The sequence below is a fragment of the Lacerta agilis genome, chromosome 7, assembly GCF_009819535.1.
Source record: "Lacerta agilis isolate rLacAgi1 chromosome 7, rLacAgi1.pri, whole genome shotgun sequence".
Classification (NCBI taxonomy): Eukaryota; Metazoa; Chordata; class Lepidosauria; order Squamata; family Lacertidae; genus Lacerta; species Lacerta agilis.
This window is the reverse complement of record NC_046318.1, coordinates 2,973,593-2,991,954: the sequence shown is the minus strand read 5'-3', so window position 1 is coordinate 2,991,954 and position 18,362 is coordinate 2,973,593. Positions and strand designations below refer to the sequence as shown.

The following is an 18,362-nucleotide window of genomic DNA, read 5'->3' as shown; positions in this document are numbered from 1 at the left end:
TATTGATGCAGTAATAAACACCGGACCTCTCTGAATGATACAAAGATCATTCATAGATGGGGCAGGCTTTTTGTTGAGCGTGCTTCCTCTGGGTTATCAGAGTCTGTTGCAGACAGAGGCAGGATGCTGAATGGGCAGTGCTTTGATCCCAGTGAAACCTCCTTTAGGTTAGATATGAACTCTACTCATTAAGATGATCATCACACTTTTTGCAGGATACCCAGCCACATGTACAAAGCATACATGCATGCTGCACAGACCGTATTGTGAAGTTGAGTAGCCGAGGGGTGGAACATCACTACCATCCTACTCCCCTTCTATAAATATTCACTGTAGGCATGAGGATCACCTGAATAGTGTTACAGTGGGTAGGGGTTAGGACTGTGAAGGACTGTCCCCCAGGTTAAAGCAGCTAAGTCATGTTTCTGTGCAGTGCTTGCCTGGTTTTCTTGTGTTGCTGGCAATATTTCCTTGAATCATTCAAATTTGTTTAAATTAATTATTCCTTGAGTTATATGTTTGTGTCTGGTGTGGTGTGAGACAACTTTGTTTCAACCTGTTGAAGCACACTGGACTGGATTACTGGGTCAACCTGCGTAGGTTTGGCGCATGGGGGACCTTGGAATAGGCTGCAGGTTTGGATGAGAACTAGAGACTCATTTGCAGCCCTGTGCTTCTATATTTAGTGTAGAGCCCTACACCAAGCTTTTGAGTTAGGCAAGATTCCAGAATGTACTAATTCTTCATGAATTCTGTTTTCTAAAGGTGAGGATGAAAAGAGAATCTACTGATAGATACTAGAGAATGCAAGGTTTGAGTACACACTTGGAGCCAAAAGAGACATTGCACTAAATCACTTGCTGCTGCATCTTTCAAAACAAACAAACAAACACCAGGTGCACAGTGTGATTTTCATCAGAACTGTATCACAATGAAAATCTCTCTCCCCTGTAGCAGTTACTCCATGAGGAAAGCTCCCTTTCACCTTAATAGAAGTTTCTCTCTCTGGACTTATCAGCAGTTGTGAGATGTTACAGTTTCTGTCTACACTGTTCAGGGAGGGAGCAAATAGTTAGGCCCTCTCCCCAAGCCACAGTCCCAATGAAAACGGCTCCCACACCTGCCCTTAACTGATGTTTTTTAAACGTCATAACGTCAAGTTTAGTGTCCTGTCTAGGTAAAGGTAAAGGGACCCCTGACCATTAGGTCCAGTCGTGGACGACTCTGGGGTTGCGGTGCTCATCTCGCTCTATAGGCCGAGGGAGACGGCGTACAAGTCATGTGGCCAGCATGACTAAGCCACTTCTGGCAAACCAGAGCAGTGCACAGAAACGCCATTTACCTTCCCACCGGAGCGGTACCTATTTATCTACTTGCACTTGGACGTGCTTTTGAACTGCTAGGTGGGCAGGAGCTGGGACCAAGCAACGGGAGCTCACCCCATCACGGGGATTCGAACCGCTGACCTTCTGATCAGCAAGCCCCAGGCTCTGTGGTTTAACCCACAGCACCACCTGTCTAGCAAGGCCCTTAAACTGTGGGTGGGGTTCCCCCCACCCTCCTGCAGCTTAGGCTAGTGCATAAACCTGGGATTCTCCAGAATACTATAGGACTTAGAAAAATAATAGAGCTTATCCACACTTACCTTTCCTCTACTCTCTCCAGGCACAGTCCATGTGAAAATCTGCTCTTTAAAGCTCAATCAGAGCAAATGGCAATCTGTAGAAAACCCAAATTGATGTTTGCTCTGGTTAAGCTCTAAAGTGTGGGTTTTTGTGGGGAAAGCTTAGAGGCAAGAAAAAACCATGTTTGAACATGGAGCTTTTAAATGCAGACCTGTATGTGGAAAGAACAGAGCAAAAGGTAAGTGTGGATAAGCCCATATATGAGAAAATTTGCAGACTCAGGACTAATATAAAACCCACCATGTTGGAAAGCAATGACATACCTAGACAGCATCTTAAAAAGCAGAGACATCACCTTGCCGACAAAGGTCTGTATAGTTAAAGCTATGGTTTTCCCAGTAGTAATGTATGGAAGTGAGAGCTGGAACCATAAAGAAGACTGATCGCCAAAGAATTGATGCTTTTGAATTATGGTGCTGGAGGACTGCAAAAAGATCAAACTTATCCATCCTTAAAGAAATCAGCCCTGAGTGCTCACTGGAAGGACAGATCCTGAAGTTGAGGCTCCAGTACTTTCGCTACCTCATGAGATGAGAAGACTCCCTGGAAAAGACCCTGATGTTGGGAAAGATGGAGGGCACAAGGAGAAGGGGACGACAGAGGATGAGATGGTTGGACAGTGTTCTCAAAGCAACTAGTATGTGTTTGGCCAAACTGCGGGAGGCAGTGAAAGATAGGCATGCCTGGCGTGCTCTGCTCCATGGGGTCACGAAGAGTCGGACACGATTGAACGACTGAACAACAACAACAACAATGTTGGTTTACTGGAGGAGAGGGGCTAACACCAACTTTTAAATTGCAGCTTATAGTGTGATCCTTCCATAGACATCTGTCTAGAGCAGCATGTATCTTTGTTGTTGACCTCCATGCCTGGCACTCTGAATGGTGTTATAGATGTAAGGTAAATTAACAAATGCTAGGGTTTTGGTTATTTGTGATATGAAAGGAGAATACAAGTTGCAAAAGAATTCATTGGTTGGAACAAATCTAACATGACAAATGTGTTGATGGGCCATTGAGGAGAGGAATCCTTTAGCCTGTGGGGTGAGATGTTGATGGGATGTATGTTTGAGGGGACAGGAAAAGGAAGTTTTCAAGCAAGGGAGAGAGAAGGAGGAAGGATGGTGGAGATCCATCTTGGAGAGGGAGATGAAAGGTTGTCTGCACTGCTGCAGGCCATACTGTGAGATCTGGACTTCCTCCATGCAGACTGAAGGTGCAAATAGGTGGGGGGAAACATATTTCTTAAAGCACAACAGTCTCCGCCATGTCTTCTATTCTCCAAAGGAACATAGAGAGAGGGGCAGGCACCTGACTTTTGTAACAATATGGACATCTTCATCATATGTGAAGCTGAACTTCCACAGCAGGTCACCAGAGTAGATGTTATAATGCTGGAAGGAATATTTACATGTATGTCTAAGAATCAAGACAGAAGTAAATCACAAGCACTTTATTCTAAAACAAGTAGTAACAATCATAGCACAACTGAACACATATTCTTAGGTCTTGCTATTCCCTATAGTTGATTCCCGTCTCTTTTTATAGGCGGAATCCCTTCAGCTGTCTTGACTCAGAGAGAAGCTTCTGTACATACTAAACCACCATAATTTGTCTCTGCATGGCAAATATTGTGTTGTTTCCTCTGGGGTGCTTATCAGTCATTGATTTACTGGTGCAGTGTGCAAGGCATGCTATTCTACAATGGAATGTGAAGATTTTAGGTTTCCAATTTGGAGAACTGATATGGTTGTTTGAGGGAATTGTACTGGTGGAGAGATTTAGCTGACTGGGATAACTGTGGGAATGTTGAGGGATGTGGGAGAGGATATATTGTTTTAGATATCCTATCCCAACTTGCGTTTACAAGCTCAATAATATCAGCAGAGCTAACATTCCCTTTTTACTTCATATGCGCAGCAGATAGTTTGCATAGACTCGCTAGAGTCATTAAAAATATTGTCCTGGTGTCTTCCCCTTTTTATCCCTCTTTCAATAAGACACTTCACAGTGTTTGGTAAAGTGTATAACGTTTACTTACAAGTAATCATCTAGTCACACAAGGATCCTAGAGGCAGGCTTAAAAGTTACTAAATAATATACATATGGTGACTTTCTCCTTTTGAGAGAAAGTCCCTCTTTTTACTTTTGGCCTAGTGCCAACGGTGCATTTTAATAATGCTGCTTTTAAACTGTCTTAGAGATCAACACGACAACTGACCAGCGACATGGAGACTCGGCATATACTACAGTTGGAAGCTCCCAACTGTAGAGTTCACTCCCAACTGTAGAGTTCCATATAAGGAAGTTGGGTTTGACTGCCCCTGTCCTTTTACATCCCACAATAACAACCAAAATAGGCACCCACACATTGTGACCTTTTCCCTTCATTGCTGTCTTCCTCCTCCATGACTTTTAGAGGATGGATTCAGTACATTCAATCTCAAACCTTTATTGGCATATAGACAAAACTCCGAAAGGTTCAGTACAATAAAATCACTCAGCAAAATCTGCACCTAAGAATTAAAATACAGTGGTACCCCTGGTTACGTACTTAATTCGTTCCGGAGGTCCGTTCTTAACCTGAAGCACCACTTTAGCTAATGGGGCCTCCCGCTGCCCCTGTGCCGCCAGAGCACAATTTCTGTTCTCATCCTGAAGCAAAGTTCTTAACCTGAAGTGTTATTTCTGGGTTAGCGGAGCCTGTAACCTGAAGCTTATGTAAACTGAAGCGTATGTAACCCGAGGTACCACTGTACTGTTGTATAACATTCACGCATCCTCCTTGCGTACATTCACAACTCAGCTACTGTGGGCTTTTAAAGTCCTATGGCTTAATTAATTATTTCTAATGATGATGATCAGTACTTATTTTCAAACCATTCTGTATAAATGAGACCTGCAATAAATAAGAAACAATATTTTTTTCATTTACAGGTTTAGTGTTGATGAAGGCCAAACATGGAGCACTCATAACTTCACCAGTATCTCCGTTTTTGTTGATGGCCTACTCAGTGAGCCTGGAGATGAGACTTTAGTCATGACGTAAGTAGAATCTACTGCACCAGTACACAAACTGCATGGGGAAAGTTGGAAGTTGCCTTTAGAAGACATTCCTTGTTTGTGTGTGAATCGCATCAACCTCCACAGGTAACACAGATTCTCATGTCTGAAAATTCTGAAAGTTCCCCTAGAGATGGGCAGAGAAGACTGTTGAGGATGATAAGGAAACATGCAGGGAAGGAGGAGACACTGGTCACCACTTGCCCCTGTTTATCTTTCCTAGTGACAAGGACTCGTCCACACTTCTGCTTGTCCTCTGCCTAGAATGCATGAGTAAGAGCAGTTTCCCAAAACCCTGATTGCTGTTTGTTCTGATTCAGAGCTAAACCATTGGTTTTCCTGGGTGACATCAGTGGGGCAAACGGAAGTGTGGGTGAGCCCTGATTGTCCCCAGGCACTGTGAAGGGAGGGATAGGGACACAATTTGTCACTGATATGTAGAATTGTACACAAAATACTGTGAGTACTAAAAGAGTCTGAAAATGCAACGTACGTTTTTACACCCAACAACCAAAATAGAACTTCTTGATTGGTGTTACTCTCCTGCATTTTATCCCCTGTTTAACTGAAACCTTATTCTGAAACTTTTGACCTTTCTCTTAGAATCTTTGGACACATTAGTTTCCGCTCAGATTGGGAGTTAGTGAAGGTAGATTTCCGCCCTTCTTTTCCTCGAGAATGCACCGACGAGGACTATGAATCCTGGGACCTGACAAATCTACAGGTACAACCTCAGATAAAATAGTCGCTGCCACAACTGGTGACCCTGGTCTCATTCAGATCTAGCACTAAAGCATTATTTAGTGTTACACGTACAAACTACAGTGAACCTCGGGCTTCTGTGCTTCTCCTCTCCTGCCTCCCACTTTTCTTTGTAAAGGGTGGATATGTAAAGCTTCCATTCATGGTCTAGATATAACAAGCTGCAGTTGCCTGTTTCAAATAATTACAGAAAACTCTGGTGGTTTGCACAAACCATTGTTATTTACAAAATCGAAAATTCTTTCTAGTAGCACCTTAGAGACCAACTGAGTTTGTTCCTGGTATGAGCTTTCGTGTGCATGCACACGAAAGCTCATACCAGGAACAAACTCAGTTGGTCTCTAAGGTGCTACTAGAAAGAATTTTCGATTTTGTTTTGACTATGGCAGACCAACACGGCTACCCACCTGTCATTGTTATTTAATAAGTCATGGTGTCATCCTGGTTTAATATCTTGGTTTCTTAACTAACTATGATCTGCAAAAATTACAGTTTTCTAATTTCAGAAAAACTAAGAAACTGCAGTTTGTTATAAACACCAATTGAAAACTTTTTAATTTCCTCCTCTTGTAGAGGAAGGAAAGTAGGGAACATTTGAGGCCAAGGCTCAAAACAGCTCATGTATTTAACACTAAGGCGGCAGTCCTGCACTGCAGTTTAAGGAGTAAACTCAGCCTTTACTTCTGAGTAGACATGTCTAGGACTCAATAGGAAGTTTTTTCATGCCTAATTGTGTTGTGGGGAAATTTTCCACAGGGGTCACAGCACACATTAACCATTTCCTCCCTATCTGTGCCCCCCTCAAACAAAGCTAGCTTGCCACAGTAATTAGACAGACCCCTAGAGTAATTAGACTTTAATAGCCACTTGTTGGTTCCAGTAAGATACTTTCCCTCAAGCCTAATCACTCTACTGTGGGGAGGGGAGGTTGCAGTCCAGAAGGGGAAGCCTCATAAGCCACAGCCAGCCTGTGGGCAGAATTTTCCCTACCCTTGGACATTATTTGGGTTTCTAAATCTATGTCTTGTTTATTCCCAGAAATTGTCTGGGACTGGGCAGAGGAGGAATGGTGGAGACTGCCTCCCCAGCTTGACCCTTCCAGGGAGGAGGAAGAGGAAAACAGTTTAGATTCACAAGGGTTTAAGGGAGGTCACAGCTCAAAGGCAATGAGGGCAAAAGTTGGGAAATAATGGGAGAAGAGGAGTAGGAAGAGGAAGCATCGGGGGGGGGGGAGAACTGATGGACACAGTGTCTTTAGAAAGCATTCCAGACACTCTCATCTCCCAGAACCTGGCGAGCCTTGAAAGTAGAAGAGCAAAGAGCTCAAAGACAGAGGGCGCTTGTCAGCACCCGTAGGAGAGATGATGCAAATGACGAATGAGAGAGTGGGTGAGATGGGGGTGGAGATTCACTCGGGACAGCGCCATTATCCAAGAGGCTGGGTTCTATAGCCTCTCTCTGTAAATACTGAACAAAAAGCGGATGGTAAGAAACATTTCCATGTCTTTGTACGTTCCTGGGCAACCAGCCAGGAGTCACTGGCAGCAGCCTGACAGAAATTCAGTTTGATAGCTGGCCATTAAGGAGTCACCAACATTGATTAGTATAAATCAAATATTACCTCTACTAATGTCAACCATTTAAAAATTTATTTTTTAAGTGCTAAAGAGAATTGGCTAGCTGTTAGCTAAGGTGAGAGAGTCTGCATTATTAAAAGCCATGTAGAGGCCAATTCAGATTGCTGGTTTTGACCTATGAAGCCTGAAATCTGGAAGGGTGGTAACGTGAGAGCGGGCCTTTTCTGTGGTGGCTCCCCGTTTGTGGAATGCTCTCCTCAGGGAAACTTCTTTAGGCACCAGGCCTTCTCCCAGGCCTTCGGTTAAGTAAACAATCCATGGCCTTTTAAACTGTATTTGTGCGGGTGTTTTCATTGTTTTCTTTGTTATTGTGCTATGTATTTTAGTTTTTTTATACTGTAAACCTTTCTGTGATCCTTGGATGAAGGGCGGTAGGTAAATAACAAGCAAACAAACAACCTTTGTATGTTTAATCCTATCTGGTAGTTATGAGAGTTAACATTCTAATGTTCAGGGCGACCTCTGCATCATGGGTCAACGGAGGAGTTTTCGGAAGAGGAAGAGTTCCTCGTGGTGCATTAAAGGAAGAAGCTTTACATCAGCACTCACTTCCATAGCTTGTGAGTGTGGCCCTTCTGATTTCTTATGGTGAGCTTTTCTATAGGTCTTTGTGACGGCTTAACTACATATTCTGCATTAATCTTACTGGAAACCCTAATATTTAACAGAAGTGGTAGTTATGTGCTGGTTAGAAAGAGAAAATTATTTCTAGCTTTCCTTTGAGGATGTGGTGGTGGTAGTAGTAATAGTCAGCGCTTCATATCGCCAGCTGTTCTACCCCACCTGTGCATCTCTTAGGGTGGTTATTTGTCAGAGTTACGTAGAAGACTTCATACCCCTTGGTACCTTACAGAAAGATTTTGAAAACAATATAGGGCATTAGAAAATAAAGTATAAATATGTACAGTTTTGAACTACATCCAGCAGCAGCATTAACTTCCCTCCCAAGGCCTTCACACATAATGTGTTCACTGCCCGCCAAAAGTTGAGCAGTTATTGAAACTGGAGGAGTTTCCGTGTAACAGCATTTCATAACTGTGAGGTCTTGTCTGAGAAGGCAGTGTCTCAGTCACAACACTAAGCAATTTCTGGTTCCCCCCAGCCCACCACAGTTGGGCTGTTGTGTTTGTTTGTTTGTTTGTTTGTTTGATTCCATTGATGAATTTCACAGTGATTCCACAGCAAACAATTGGAAACGAATTTCATATGTAAGAACAGTTAAAACCCAAATACAGATACAGGCCAGGATAATGAACAACACTTAAAAGGCTTGTTGAAAAAGGGTTGTGTTGTGTTTGGCTCCTAGCTGCTCTGGTCCTGTGTCAGTCCTGTCAGAAAATGGACTGAGCGAGGACAGGAAGTAGCTACATACTCAGCTCTGAACATTTCCTGCCTTGGATGCAGGGTGGCCATCACAGCTCATGGGATGGCCTGAAACTCACTAAAGCCACCTTTCAGGTGAGACCAATGGTCCTTTTACAAGCACAAATGATCGTGCTGGTGGCACCTGCATTTAGTCCACAAAAACTAGTGAGAAACCCAGGACCAGAATCCTACTGCCCAGGTCTGGACCAGCCCTTATATAAAGGTTGTTCCTGCATGGAGTGCTGAAGGGCCAGGCCACGCTAGTGGAAAGAGGCATTGCACACATCCTTTCCGGAGCCTTTTTTACTCACCACAGTGCAAGCTTGGGGTTTGGAAGGAGCTTGCAGGTGATAGGCAGTTTGTTTGCATTGGGTCCTCTGGGCCCTGTGGCTGCATTCCAGTTGCAGGGCTCAGTAGACTCCTGCCATAGGAAGTACAAGAGACCCTGGGGTGGTGGCTGGCTGACCCTCACACACTTGGCATGAGATGCCCTCCCAATGGGCTACAAAAGATGCCAGTTGTGTACTTGTACCCCCCAGGCCATGTGCACTACAAATAACACTTCACAAATTAATAGTAAAGACAAGTCAACTTTGTGATTAATGCTTGTTTGTTGTTCTGTAGTGATTATGGGTTTGAGCGTTCAGCACTGCAAAAATTTGAGCCAAACACGTGCTTTGCTGACTTTTGGTTTAACCCTGAAACTCCTCCTGAAGACTGTGTCTTAGGGCAGGCCTACAGAAGCAGCACAGGGTAAGTACTACTTGGGGAGTGTTCTGCTGTGTTAGTTAATCAACTACCTTTCTAAATGGATATTGAAAGGTTGCTGTTAGCCATTCCCAGTCTCCTAAGACTCTCAGCACCCTTACCAAACTACAGTTCCCAGGATTCTTTGGGTGAGGCCATGACAGTTTGAAGTGGTATCTTACTGCTTTGAATGCATGGTGTAGATGTGGCTTTATGTGGAAGCAAGTCCCATTGACCTTGGTGGGAATAACATCCAAACAGAGATACAGCTCAGTGCTTTGCCTGCAAAACATCCCAGGTTCAATCCCTGGTATCTCGAGGTAGGGCTCAAAATGCCCCCTGTCTGAAACCTTGGAGAGCCACTTCTGGTTAGTCTGGACAAAACTGAACTAGATGGACTAACAGTCTGGCTCAGTATAACACAGCTTCCTGTGTTTCTGGATTATGCTGTTGGTTACCTTGGTCTGGTTCTCTTCCTGTTTTCCTCCTGCCTCATCCCTGGGGAGAGATCAGATCCTTCCAAGTTATGATGCATGCTGTGTTTGATGTACAGTCCCATTGTGCACTTAGATATGCTCTCTATTTCCATTTTTTCTACAGGTATCGCAAAGTTATATCTAATATATGTGAGGGTGGTGTGGATTTGCAGCAAAACATATCTCAGCATCTGTGCCCTCTGACTGCTCCCAGAGGACTGCAGATAAGCATCAAAGGGGAGAGCCTTGCTGTTAGGCCTGGAGAAGATGTCACCTTCATTGTCAAACAAGATCAGGTAACTGTAATTTCCTGCCTCTGTAGATATTTGTCTCCCATCTGCTTAGTGAGTGGATAGGAAGCTGGGAAGTGGCATGATGCCCTGCATATTTGTTAACCACAGAAGAAAAGGCATATTAATCTAGGCGATGACGGTTCCAATACCAGGACACTTAACACATTCTGAAACATTCCCCATATTAGTATTTGCTAACTGAGGCAGTTCAGTGGCACCCATTGCAGGCCCAGGCCACACACTCCCCACTCCTCCACTCAATTGAGCTACCAAGAAAAGAGACCACACAGTTGAATGGGATCAAATCAGGCCACAACTTTATTGACTACGGATGAAGTGGTTTGGCATAGACATTGGGTAAGCATTTTAATTTTTGAGCTGCCTACTGGAAATGACATCAGGGTGAATCCGGCAGCAGGGATTCCTATGACTTACATCAAATGGGGGGGATCCCTGCAGGGATCACTACCTCTAGGAGCACTGAGGCCCAAGCCCACCATCGGGGCAAATGAACAGAAGCAACTCCACCATGGATCCCTTTAATGGGATACCCTATTTCTGGAGATAATCTCTGCTTCTGAGATAATCTCTCTCTAGTGTTGTGCCCAGCTTATCAGATATCTTATCTGGGCTGCTGCATAATATTTTGAGAGACCAGGAGCAGCTGAGCCGCCACCCCCACCCCCCACGGGGGCTTTGTCGTTTGGAAGGTTTATTGGCTTAGATGCAGGATAGCAGGTGTTTGAAAATATGACAGGTTGGTAGTGTTTGGAATAAGACTAAGATATGTTGCCAGGTATTCATTCTCACCATTGAAATTTATGCAACTTTGAATAAACTTTTCACTGTCCAGTTTTTTAGACCCTCGGGTTGGTTTGGGAACGTTCCAAAGTGTCCTGAACTGGGGACAACAATCAGAAAAATCTGAATCTGAGGGAGAGCCTTGGATGATTAATTTACCTCTGTTGTTCTGCATGACACATGACACTGCCCCAAACACTTGGATTTCGACCTGAGTGTGGAGAGGAGGCTCAAGGGTTGGAAGGCTTGGTTCCCATTTTGAGGAGAGTCTTCATTGATGTCAGGGAACTGCCACCTGGCCCGCTGAGGGGACCTGAGGAACTGTTGGGATACAGGGAGCCCCAACGCCAACCGAGCAGCAGTACCTCTTCCAGTGCGAAAAGCAGCCACACCTCCAGTGGGGAGGAAAGGGAAGGGGCCAGCCGGGAGAGGAGAGGGCTTGGGGATGCTGCAAAGAGCCCCAGCACCTCAGCCAGCCAGGAGCGGTAAACAGGGAATCTGGCAGAGAGACGGCTTGGGGATGTTGCAGAGACCCTGCGCTCACCTCGCTCGGCTGGTCAGGAGGGAAGCACGCCATTTCCGGTGCCCCAGTTGCACAGAGGGGTGAAACGCAAGGAGGGTAGGAGGAGATTTGGGGTGCCGAAGCTCTTATGCTGGGGAAGGAGCCGGAAGGGGCCACTCCCGGATTCTGCTAGTGACTGAGACAGACATGTACTTTGTAGCTCTGCACTGTAAATAGTTTGCACAGTAAACCTGTAAACAGACAGGTTGGGCTCCTGCCTCGTTACTCGTGAGTTACCACCGCACAGACCTTACAGCTGACATTTGAATCCAAGCCAAGCATGGATAAATTCATAGGAACTCCCACAGTCTGAATGCTGAACAGGGAATATTCTCACACATTTCATCTTTTTTATTTAGGAATCTTCCAAATGTCTGTGTATTAAAAGAGATGAAAGCAATCATCTTTAGCCCTATGAAAGAATTGGCAGTAATAATCCTCCTGATGACTAATTCTGTTTGTTTCCCATTGTCAGTTTTTATGATGGAGCTGAATGCAAGTGTGTGTGTGTGTGTGTGTGTGTGTGTGTGTGTCTTTGTTTTGGTTTCGTCTGTCTCTTATTTTTGCTGTTCTTGGCTTTTCATAGGGAGATATTTTAAACACCAAGTATCAGCTGAACCTTGGTGATGGCGTTAAGGCGATCTATGTGAATCTCACATTGACAGGTGAACCCATACAACACCGCTATGCAAACCCTGGGATTTACCGAGTCTCAGTGATAGCTGAGAATGCTGCAGGCCGAGACGAAGCAGTTGTGTTTATTCAGGTTCATTGTAAGTCTTGACCTCTTTTTCTTAATTCTTCTCTAGTCTTTTGTCATCAACGTCCTTAGTAGCAGTAGAAGTAGTCATAGCCATGCTACTATTGCCGTAGTTCAGTCTTGGCAACCTGTGAAATGAAGGCTTTTGTCACTTCAGAAAGAAGCAGAGACTCAGCTAAATTTGACCAGTTAAGTGCTCTTTTTGTTTATGAAACCAAGGTGTGTTGGTGTGTCAGGGACTGCCAAAGGTCCATAGTATGTGATCTCTGACACACTGATTCAGTACACTGGATCCCTGAAAGCTGTTCAGCACCCAAGGCCACCTGCTAGAAATCAATGGACGCATACACAGGTTGTGCATGAGCTCTGCCTTGCACAAATCCCTGTGCTACAGCATTACTATTTGTCAATGTAATACCTCTTGTGCAGTCTGTTTTGTGGTGATGTGCAAAACAGATAGTGTGGAAAGTCTTTCAGTAACACTTAAGTCCATCAGATGCTCTTGCTATTGAATCTTCGAACCAGTCTCTGTTTTGTTGCCCTAGCATCAAACTAGTTTCCTGCTTGGCAGGGGGTTGGACTGGATGCCCCTTGTGGTCTCTTCCAACTCTATGATTCTATGATTCTAGTAATAATAATAATAATAATAATAATAATAATAATAATAATAATAATAATTTATTATTTATACCCCGCCCATCTGGCCGGGTCTCCCCAGCCACTCTGGGCGGCCTCCAACAAATACCAAAGTACAATACAGAGTCACAAATTAAAAACTTCCCTAAACAGGGCTGCCTTTAGGTGTTTTCTGAATGTCAGGTAGTTGTTTATTCCCTTGACTTCTGACGGGAGGGCGTTCCACAGGGCGGGCGCCACTACCGAGAAGGCCCTCTGCCTGGTTCCCTGTAGTTTTGCTTCTCGCAGTGAGGGAACCGCCAGAAGGCCCTCGGCGCTGGATCTCAGTGTCCGGGCTGAATGATGGGGGTGGAGACGCTCCTTCAGGTATACAGGACCGAGGCCGTTTAGGGCTTTAAAGGTCCACACCAACACTTTGAATCGTGCTCGGAAACGTACTGGGAGCCAATGCAGATCTCTCAGGACCGGTGTTATGTGGTCCCGGCGGCCACTCCCAGTCACCAGTCTAGCTGCCGCATTCTGGATTAATTGCAGTTTCCGGGTCACCTTCAAAGGTAGCCCCACGTAGAGCGCATTGCAGTAGTCCAAGCGGGAGATAACCAGAGCATGCACCACTCTGACAAGACAGTCTGCGGGCAGGTAGGGTCTCAGCCTGCGTACCAGATGGAGCTGGTAGACAGCCGCCCTGGACACAGAATTAACCTGCGCTTCCATGGACAGCTGTGAGTCCAAAATGACTCCCAGGCTGCGCACCTGGTCCTTCAGGGGCACAGTTACCCCATTCAAGACCAGGGAGTCCCCCACACCCGCCCGCCTCCTGTCCCCCAAAAACAGTACTTCTGTCTTGTCAGGATTCAACCTCAATCTGTTAGCCGCCATCCATCCTCCAACAGCCTCCAGGCACTCACACAGGACCTTCACCGCCTTCACTGGTTCTGATTTAAAAGAGAGGTAGAGCTGGGTGTCATCTGCATATTGATGAACACCCAACCCAAACCCCCTGATGATCTCTCCCAGCGGCTTCATATAGATATTAAAAAGCTTGGGGGAGAGGACAGAACCCTGAGGCACCCCACAAGTGAGAGCCCAGGGGTCTGAACACTCATCCCCCACCACCACTTTCTGAACACGGCCCAGGAGGAAAGAGCGGAACCACTGTATAACAGTGCCCCCAGCTCCCAACCCCTCTAGCCGGTCCAGAAGGATGTTATGGTCGATGGTGTCAAAGGCCGCTGAGAGATCCAGCAGAACCAGGAAACAGCTCTCACCTTTGTCCCTAGCCCACCGGAGATCATCAACCAGCGCGACCAAGGCAGTTTCAGTCCCATGATGAGGCCTGAATCCTGATTGGAAGGGATCCAAATGGTCCGCATCTTCCAGGCGTGCTTGGAGTTGTTCAGCAACCACCCGCTCAATCACCTTGCCCAAGAATGGTAAATTTGAGACTGGGCGATAGTTGGCCATATTGGCCGGGTCTAGAGATGTTTTTTTAAGAAGCGGTTTAATGACCGCCTCTTTCAGCGGGTCACCACCGCGCAGAGCCCATCGCCCAGCCCTTCCCGGCTAGCTTTTATAAGCCAGGATGGGCAAGGATCTAGGAGACAGGTGGTCGGTTTCACTCGTCCAAGCAGCCTGTCCACATCCTCGGAGGTAACAGATTGGAATTGATCCCATGAAACATGACTAGACAGGGCTCTAGCACTCTCCCGCCCCGGCCCTGCTCCCACGGTGGAGTCTACCTCCTTCTGAATCTGAGTGACTTTATCTGCAAAAAACTTTGCAAAAGCATTGCAGGAGATCTTGGGGTCCCTACCAGACCCCGGTGACAAAGGTGGTTCTGCTAGGTTGCGAACCACCTGGAAGAGTCTCCTGCTGCTGTTTTCTGCAGATGCAATAGAAACAGCGAAGAAGGTCCTCTTCGCTGTCGCCATTGCCACTTGGTAGGCTCGAAGTTGAGCTCTAGCCCGTGTCCGGTCTGATTCAGAATGAGTTTTCCGCCACCGGCGCTCTAGCCGTCTCAGCGACTGTTTCATCGCCCTCAGCTCCAGGGAAAACCACGGAGCTGTCCGGGCTCCATGCAATCGGAGAGGACGCTTCGGAGCCAGACAGTCAATAGCCCTGGTTAACTCCGCATTCCAGCGGGCCACCAGGGAATCAGCTGAAAGGCCATCAACATGGGATAATGCATCCCCTACCACTCTCTGGAAGCCAATTGGATCCATTAAGTAGCGGGGGCGGACCATCTGAATCGGTCCCACCTCCCTGCAGAGGGGAAGGGTCGCAGAGAAGTCCAGTTGCACCAGGAAGTGATCTGACCAGGGCACTTCTTTTGTTTCACTTTTACTTAGTGTCAGATCACCAACATCCATAGAGGTAAACACCAGGTCTAAGGCATGTCCGCGGCTATGAGTTGGACCAGACTTATTCAGGGACAGCCCCATGGAGGCCATGCTTTCCACGAAGTCCCAAGCGGCCCCTTGTAAGGTCGTGTCGGCATGGATGTTAAAATCCCCTAAGACAACCAAACTAGGTGTCTCCAGGAGCATATCCGCCACGACCTGAAGCAGCTCGGGCAGGGAATCCTTGGTGCAGCGGGGAGGTCGGTACACCAAAAGGAATCCTGTACTGCCCCTATTGCCCAACTTCCAGAACATGCACTCAGAAAACTGGGTCTTCCCAATAGGACGCCTGGTGCAAACTAATGACTTCCTAAAAATCACTGCAACCCCCCCTCCCCGCCCAGATGGCCTGGGTTGCTGTGCGTAAGAGAAACCTGGTGGACAAGCAGCGGCAAGGACAGGCCCATCTGCTTCATCCAACCAAGTCTCTGTTACACATGCCAGGTCAAATCCTCCATCCACAATCAAGTCGTGGATGGCAGTGGTTTTGTTAATCATTGACCTGGCATTACACAGCAACACTTTCAGGTCATGTGGGTATCATGTGGGTATAGTGTTGACAACAGAGGTTGTCTAGTCGGTCAGACATCCAGCAAAACCATGACTTAAGCTTTTAAAAAAGGAGGTGGATAAGGAAGCTGGTGGTAGGCAGATGATGGAGAGATATCACACCCTCACCCACTTAGCAGAGCTGCACCAAAGCAGTCTTTTAATACTTTTTCCCCTTGCTCTCTTTTTTAACCAAAAAAGCACCCCTGAAAGTTGGTCTATTTTTCATCCAAGTCTTGGACACAGAAGGATCTTTGCAAAAAACCTCCTGAAAGCTGATTTTTCAGCCAGGGAACTGTGATGCTTCCTAGACTTGGCAGAAATTCAGATGTGCAATTCCTGAGGTTGTCTGGCCAAGATGGAGAAACTTTCCCCATCCTACTAAGCTGAAGCTGAAGGAAAATCTCTTTCTATACTCTCTGGTCCCATAGGGTGTTGAAAGTGACTCTGCCAATATTTTGGCTCAGTCTGGTTAGGGAGTTGCACTATAACTTGGTCTGTCAATTTTGGGGGTTGCACAGCTCCTTTTCTCGAAGGCTTGGAGACTTTGCTGACTGTGCCCCATAAGCTACTTCAAAGAGTCTCCATTCTCTGAAGCCTTAAATGCCTTTCAAAGTTGGTGAATTCAGTGCTGCTTAAACGTGGATATGAGGGGCTCCATAAAGCTTTGGAAATCTACTTACTACTTGTAAGCATAATAAAATCCACTTCTCTTTTTCTTGATGAAAATTTCAATGTGTCACAGATATTGCTTGGGTCCCTTAACACTTTGAGTGGACATGCTGAACTTTCAAGCAAGAGCATCTCAAATATTCAAGAGAATTTAATTCTGTATGAGAGTTAATTCAGTGATCATTTTCTTGTATATTCTATCATGCAAGAGAAAGTGCTGCCGGAAAGTGATTAACCACAGCTTTGGCCATTTACCTCAACCTGTTGGCAATGTGGGATTTGCTTGAAATGCATTGTCTCTCAGCGCTTCAGTATGATATTGCTGAAGAATTGTTGAAAGATTTCAGAACCTGAAGTGCTTGATAAATTAATAGCTTCTTAATTAATGATAGGGACTCTTTTTAGCTCCACTGCAGGCATTACAGCTAGAAGTAGTTCCTGTTACTGGCAAAAATCAGAAGGTGAACCTGACAGCCACCATCTTTCCCAGAAACGCTAACTTCACACTGTTTTACTGGTGGATTGGAAACAACCTTCAGGTATTGACTAGTAATTAATTCTGACTTCCCCAATATTTAAAACAGGAGTTCCTAACCTGTGGCTCTCAATATATTGCTGGACCCCAACTCTCATCAGCCCCAGCCAACACGGCTAATAGGCAGATATAATGAGACTTGTAATCCAGCAACTTTTAGAGGTTTGCCACACCTGTTTTAAAACTTGTCTTCTTATTCTCTTGGCACATATGAGAAACCTCACAATCTTATGCGATACCATTCTGTTACACAAAAGTTTGTCTCCAGTATCCTTTGTATTTACCTGAGCACTGCAAACCATTTTTTCAAGATTAGTCACAACTATAAAGACCTTTTGGGTCTTTTGGATTTTAAACTACAGTATTATCAGTTTCCAGAACTAAGGTTAGCATTAACCTTGGATAAGTGTGAACTAAGGAATTGGGTCTTCTGGATAGAATCTAGAAGGGACCTGCAACTAATTAGAAACACCAACTTCCCCCTTGATATCCACTCCTGAGAACAGAGCATTTTATAACTAGTTAATTGACCAAATTCTCACCAGTTTCCTTAAGAAATGCCTTTATTGAGCTGCATTTCCAAGTGATGCCCTGCAGTCTTGGATGGCCACTACAAGAAGGTCCCATATGCAGACAGACCTCAGGTGGAAGGCGTCACTCGTTATCTGCCAGCCTGCCCCTTATGTAGAGACCCAAGAGATCGTTTTCTGAAACCTTTGTTCACACACGCAAGCCAGCACACCCCAGCAGAAAATATGAGGTTTCTTTGGAGTGTCAATCATAGTTTCATAACACAGACAGTGGCCTTTTATACACTGGCTGGAAAAATCAGGGAAAAGGAGTTAGATAAAATTGCTATAAATTGTTGTGGAAATTCAGAGGTTTGATCTCAAATCAAGCTGGATTTGAGTTTGTTGCTGTCTCTGGTAACTTCTCTCTCTTAACATCATGGATGTTGGCTTATGTTATGGATGTATGACCTGTATTATTTTAGTAATATTATTGCTATAAGTTTGTCATGGCCTTTGGCTAGAACAATAAATTTAGGAACAAACGAAGTATAGCAGTACTGAAGCGTGATAATCCTTTTATAAAGAGTAAATAATATTTTTATTAGGAATTCAGTGTATGAGAGGGTAAGAGGACACCTGAGATGCTCTGATAGAAATTGGCTTAATTTCTTACTTTGGCCAACTTGACCTGTCCAGCTTCTTAGTATTTAAACTATGCCCATTCTCAAGCAACCTGTTTGATATGGGTGTTCAATTTCCCATGTACAAATCACAGAAGGGAGAATGGTTGTCACTTACACACACAGAGACAGACTTCATCTAAATTAAGGTCACATCCAGGGGTGGCGTGTCCCGTTTCTCCACTTGAGATGAAACAGGAAGTGCTGCTTTGTGTGGCTCCTGCCACC

The 18,362-nt window shown here is 45.3% G+C and overlaps 1 protein-coding gene across 2 annotated transcripts in view; it reads left to right on the top strand.

Annotated features, from left to right (window-relative positions):
* SORCS2 (sortilin related VPS10 domain containing receptor 2) overlaps nucleotides 1-18,362 on the top strand; it is a 117,242-nt gene that overhangs the window by 80,771 nt on the left and 18,109 nt on the right. For both annotated transcript variants that reach the window (XM_033154146.1, XM_033154145.1), the window contains exons 14-20: nucleotides 4,623-4,730; nucleotides 5,352-5,472; nucleotides 7,602-7,735; nucleotides 9,137-9,265; nucleotides 9,860-10,031; nucleotides 11,978-12,164; nucleotides 16,813-16,946. In XM_033154146.1, coding sequence (XP_033010037.1) covers nucleotides 4,623-4,730; nucleotides 5,352-5,472; nucleotides 7,602-7,735; nucleotides 9,137-9,265; nucleotides 9,860-10,031; nucleotides 11,978-12,164; nucleotides 16,813-16,946 — 985 coding nt within the window. The remainder of the gene's footprint in view (nucleotides 1-4,622; nucleotides 4,731-5,351; nucleotides 5,473-7,601; nucleotides 7,736-9,136; nucleotides 9,266-9,859; nucleotides 10,032-11,977; nucleotides 12,165-16,812; nucleotides 16,947-18,362) is intronic.